The 5783-nt window shown below is 43.7% G+C and overlaps 1 protein-coding gene across 1 annotated transcript; it reads left to right on the plus strand.

Annotated features, from left to right (window-relative positions):
- Positions 1-219: 219 nt before the first annotated feature.
- LOC136498650 (cysteine-rich receptor-like protein kinase 44) lies at positions 220-2279 on the plus strand. The gene is made up of 6 exons (XM_066494534.1): positions 220-373; positions 476-618; positions 720-933; positions 1041-1275; positions 1367-1517; positions 1614-2279. Exons 1-6 carry the CDS (start codon positions 229-231, stop codon positions 1959-1961), a joined length of 1236 nt encoding a protein of 411 aa, XP_066350631.1. The 5' UTR covers positions 220-228; the 3' UTR covers positions 1962-2279.
- The last annotated feature ends 3504 nt before the right edge of the window (positions 2280-5783 follow it).

Here is a 5783-nt window from a genome sequence, read left to right on the forward strand (position 1 = left end):
CTGCTCCGACGAATTGTGCATTCTATAAACAAAACTTCTCTCATCCGCTTTGATTACTGCATGGAGTTGTCATTCAATCTTTCATTCAGTTCGGTATAGCTGGAGTCCATTTGTTGATTAGCCAAAAAAAAAAAAAAACACAGAGAACTTTTTAACATCTTACTGCTGAAATTCTGAGATTGTTGATTCTTGCGTGTAATTTTGCTTTGGCAGAAGTAAGGAGAAGCAATGGCATCTCCAGATCCTCGGACGGTCTTCCTCGTCTTCATCGTCATTCTCGCCATAGTCGTCATAATCCTGCTTGGTATCTGCTGGAAGTTCCTCAAACCAGATATCATGAGGAAGCTGATGCGGCCAAGAAGCCCCGGTTCAGGTGAACGAAATCATGGCCTTCCACTCCGGAACAACACATACTTTTCATTCATTGCATCTTTGCTAAGTAATACAGATTGGTCAATTCTGATTGGTATACCAGATGTTCCTGAGTACTTCAGCAGCAACATGAGCGGAAACCTCCGGACGATCACTTACTTCGACTACGCTACGCTGAAGAAGGCCACTAGGGACTTCAACCAGAAAAACCAGCTTGGCAGAGGAGGCTTTGGGCCTGTTTACCTGGTAAGTTTCAAACCATGAAACACCATATTGCATCTGTATTTCTCGGCGAACTTGTGATTCTATTTCTACATGGTTTCTTTTGCAATGGTGCTGTCGATCAGGGGAAACTAGACGACGGCAGGAAAGTTGCAGTGAAGCAGCTCAGCGTCGGCAAGTCTGGGCAGGGCGAGTCAGAGTTCTTCGTGGAAGTGAACATGATCACAAGCATCCAGCACAAGAACCTCGTGCGCCTGGTGGGGTGCTGCTCCGAGGGGTCCCAGCGGTTGCTGGTGTACGAGTTCATGAAGAACAAGAGCTTGGACAAGATACTGTTTGGTAAGCATGAAGTCCCTGTATGTCCGTCGTCCATAGCCCATAGGGGAAGAAAAGACTGATGCTTGGTTTGGCAGCTCATGGACTCGTAACTGTCAACAATTTTGCAGGGGGTGATGGTTCGCCGTTTCTGAACTGGAGAACCAGGCACCAGATCATCATCGGCATCGCACGAGGCTTGCAGTACCTTCACGAGGAGTCAAACCTGAGGATCGTTCACCGCGACATCAAGGCCAGCAACATCCTCCTGGACGACAAGTTCCAGCCCAAGATCGGCGACTTTGGCTTGGCCAGGTTCTTCCCCGAGGACGAGACATACCTCAGCACTGCGTTTGCCGGCACTTTGTAAGTCATCTGAATGAACCCATTTCACTTTTTTTTTTGTATCTCACAATAATGTAAACGGTGCAGTAATGTATGATCTACTTTCATTCAGGGGTTACACTGCGCCTGAATACGCCATCAGAGGGGAGCTCACGGTGAAAGCCGACACCTACAGCTTCGGCGTGCTCGTGCTCGAGATCGTCAGCAGCAGGAAGAACACGGACCTGTCTCTTCCAAACGAGATGCAGTACCTCCCAGAACATGTATGCTGCTTCCTGAATCCAGTTCTAGCAGTAGTATAGTATGAGAAGAGTCATTCTGATGAAGCAACCATTCTGGGTCTCTGAAACACATTTCAGGCATGGCGGCTCTACGAGCAGTCCAAGATCCTGGAGCTCGTGGACCCGAAGGTGCAGGCCGACGGGCTCGACGAGAAGGAGGTCCAGCAGGTGTGCCAGATCGCGCTGCTGTGCGTGCAGCCGTACCCGAACCTCCGGCCGGCCATGTCGGACGTCGTGCTGATGCTGACGATGAAGAGCGACCAGTCCGTCCCAGCACCCATGAAGCCGGCGTTCGTCGACCGGAAGAGCCTGAAGGACAAGAACGTCACGTCGGACACGGCGATGGAGATGAGGTCGGCGTCCTACTGGATGAACACGCCGTCGCCCGTGGTGGACAAGCCGTACGACATGAGCTGTGGCATCTAGCAGGCGTTCGTTCTCGTGGATGCCCTGCGAGCAGGACACTGCTGTGCGCATTCAAAGTCGCGTTGTGAGTGTAGTGTGTGATGCCCGGCAAGAACTGTTTCCATGCGACCCAGGGCTCTGGGAGCTCATGTTTCAGCAACAGATGAAGTGCTGCGAATCGGACACAGCACTGTAGGACACCTTTTTTTGGTACAAACTTGTGCAGCACTATTGTAAAAAGAATAATGAGTGCTGTGTAGCAGCAGGAACAGCATGGGACCGACAGGTTTGCAGTTTTCGTTAGTTGACACTCCACCGCTGTATTATGCAGGGGATCAGTTGTCACAGGATCAACAGACCAAAGTGTGTGGTGTGTTTTTGTTTTCCACAGCCATCCGTTTGTCTTATAATCCATACTTTTTAGCTTGTCTTTTTAGTTGAAACAGTGTTTTCCTCTCACAACAAATCAGCCAGAACAATGTTTCAGCTGTTTTTTCAGCGAAGCCAGCGGGTCCTTTGTTTGGGGGTGGGGGCGGGTTACGTAATAATTTGATTGCACTAGTACTGTTTATACCTGCGTTTACTGTAGATACGAGCAACTTTTGAACTACACAGTTGACAGTTGTGATTTGTGAACTAATTTTGCATTAATTCTGAAATAAGTTGATGAGCGCCTTCAGATTTTTGTATTCGTAAATGTAAATATGGCATGACTTGATATTTACCAAAAACAAATTGTGGTATAGAGCGCATCGTTGCACAATGACTATAGGATACTCATTTCTTTTTTTTTAATTGTAGCATGCTCACTCCGTCTTAAATTATAAATCATTTTAACTTTTTTGGACAGTCAAAGCATCTCAAGTTTGATCAAAATTATAGAGAGAATTATAGAGATTTATGGCATCAAATAAATATACTATAAAAATATAATTAATGAAGAATCTAATGATATTTATTTGATATCATAAGTATTATTATGTTATTATATAAAATTGATCAAACTTGATATGCTTTGACTATCTAAGAAGTTAGAGTAACTTATAACTTAGAACAGAGGGAGTACTCATTTCACTAAAACAACTACTGATAAAGAAGATGTAAGATGTACTTTTCGGAGCCTTGAAAAACGAAAGCAACATTCACTTGCAGAGGGAATAAATTAATTATCCTAAAATGACACTCCTTCCCCTAATGTAATGAAGTTTATAGATCAATGCTTTCCTGTATTCTTATCGAGAGGGGTGGATGCGAAAAGATCCATTCTTCTTACAATCGAAATAATGTTAGAGATTGATTTTGACCATTGAACTTACAAATATGACCCTCTAGCTTGTTTCAAAGATGGTTTTGCATATATATGTATTTTTCTAACGATACTACAATCGGGTAAAAATAGTAAAAATATTAATACAATTTTTTTCTAATAATATTATATGTTTATTGACACTTTATTTACAATTATTTTGATCTTATTTTTTCTATTTCTAGTATTTCATTGATTATAGTCGTGAGCATTACTTATTTAAGTTTTTTTTTATGTACGATATTAGACCAAGAGCTCAACCAAAAGGATCTAACATACTCCAAAGTATATAGATGATATTGAAGGCGATAGGAACCTCATAGATGTCATGCTCTACTATATGAAGATCCTATTTAGGCATTGCATGGCTAGAGCTTTACTTTAATTTCATCACATGACTAGGTAATAAGTTTAAAACAAGATAGGTCTCAAACATTATGCAATCAACTAATCATTTGACCAGCGTAAAGTAAAGCAGAAAACAATAGTTTAAATAAACAATGATCATGGCTATGAGCAATAAAACACTAGAAATAGTAACAAATAAGATCCAAATAATTATAAATAGAGAAACAACTGATAGATTATGTTTGAGAAAAATTTGGTACCGGCCTCTTAATTTTCTGATTTTAAAGCGACTAGGTATGTTTTTAGATGTTAAGCCATATTTTGTTATTTTAGAAAATACAAATATAGGCAAACTCATCTTGAAACAAACAAGAGGACGGATTTCATTTTTATTTTCTTTCAATATTTTTCCAAAAGTTTTCCTGCTATTAAGTTTCACATTCCCATCTGTGCTCAAGTCCTGGGATCTGATTGTTCATGATGTGAAAGTGAAGCCGTCAACACTTGCATCAAGCTCCCAAATGATGGCTGAAATTCCCGAGGATTTGAGTACGCTACAAGGAAGCAGCAAGATTGCACTAGAGAGGACAACCTTTGTAGTATGCAGGCCCCATTTGGCAGAGCTCATAGAGTTGATTCTCTGCTGAATCCAGCAGGAGCTCTGCCAAACAGTTTTTCAAAGAGAAGTGATTCTCTCCTGATTCCGTGAAGTGATTCTCTGAAGTGAACTAAGGACTGAGAGCTGAAAAAAGTAGCTTCTCCTGATTCTGTGAAATGATTCTCCATCATGATTTTAAAAGTTTATGCTAAAGAACCAAAGAGAATCACTTTCAGCCATAGAATCACTTATCTTAGAAAATCAACTTCCATAGAGAATTAGAATCAGATAGAGCTCTACCAAATAGATCCACAGTCACTTGCGTTGCATCGATACACCCAACAACCATAAAATGAATGAAGAATCGTTGCCAAATAAAAATAAAAATAAAATGAATGGAATCATGGTAAAAATTATTCTGCCTCTGATTGCTGCCCTCTCTGTCTGCCTTCACCTATACCCTGGCAAATTAACCAACCTAAGCTCAGGACTTGTTTAGATTGTAAATTTTTACAATCTGGACACTGTAGCACGTTTCATTTGTATTTGACAAACTTTATCCGATTATGGACTAACTAGGCTCAAAAGATTCGTCTCGTGATTTATAACCAAACTGTGTAATTAGTTTTTTTTTTTACCTACATTTAATGCTCCATGCATGCGTCTAAAAATTGATGTGATGAAGAAAGTGAAAAAAACTTGGAATTTAGAGGTGATCTAAACAAGGCCTCAGACCAGTGTCTGCCTACTCTAGTCCTCTATCGACACAGTCTAGTCTATCTGCTTCGCAGGCCGCAGTGGAAATGTGGGCAAAAAAGTCCAGCTGCGCTTTGTAGTAACCTGGTAGGAGTAGACAAATCAGTAGTACGTACTCCCTCCGTTACTCAAAAAAATGACGTTCTGGCTCCTATACGCAAAGATGCAAAAAAACATCGTTATGGGTCCAACTACGGTTTTGTGGACGCTAAAGCCCCTACCCCATCGATCCATGCACCGTGAATTGATGACGGGACCGTTCGTTCCTCGATGCCGCAACAAACTCGATCTCCTCGATTCCCATCCGTGCCGTTGGCCGCTCGCTCGCTGCTCTCCACTCGCGCTTTAAAGCCTTCGTCGCTGCTGGCCACCGCTCGCACGCCATGGATCCAGCACATCGCCGCTCGCGCTCACCGCCGCTCGTGCTCGCCGCTCGCCGTGCCATGGATCCAGCGCCAGCGGACTCATTGTCGGAGGAGGTGGTGCCGGACTCCATCGTGGTGGTGCCGGACTCCATCACGTTGGAGTTGCAGCAGCCTTCGCCGGACTCGGAGATGGTGCCGGACTCCACGCCGGAGTCGCAGCAGCCTTCGCCGGACTCGGAGATGGTGCCGGACTCCATCGAGGTGGTGCCGGACTCCATCGAGATGGTGCCGGACTCGGAGATGGTGCCGGATTCCTTGCCGCCGGGCGCTTTTATATGCGGTAGATGTCATCTCGTCCATGAGGACCGCGAATCCTAGAACCGTGCGCACTCGCGGTTCTATCCATGCTCTCGCTGTGGTTTAGTGCACTGTGACTACGACGTCTTCGCGTTCCTGCATGGCCTCAAAGA

Source organism: Miscanthus floridulus, chromosome 12 (assembly GCF_019320115.1).
Source record: "Miscanthus floridulus cultivar M001 chromosome 12, ASM1932011v1, whole genome shotgun sequence".
Taxonomy (NCBI): Eukaryota; Viridiplantae; Streptophyta; class Magnoliopsida; order Poales; family Poaceae; genus Miscanthus; species Miscanthus floridulus.

What these genes read in the sequence shown, in the direction of transcription:
- LOC136498650 (XM_066494534.1), top strand. Translation starts at nt 229, where the DNA reads ATGGCATCTCCAGATCCTCGGACGGTCTTCCTCGTCTTCATCGTCATT. An exon ending in GCCAAGAAGCCCCGGTTCAG is followed by an intron (nt 374 to 475) that starts GTGAACGAAATC and finishes TTGGTATACCAG; the next exon opens with ATGTTCCTGAGTACTTCAGC. An exon ending in TGCAGTACCTCCCAGAACAT is followed by an intron (nt 1,518 to 1,613) that starts GTATGCTGCTTC and finishes AACACATTTCAG; the next exon opens with GCATGGCGGCTCTACGAGCA.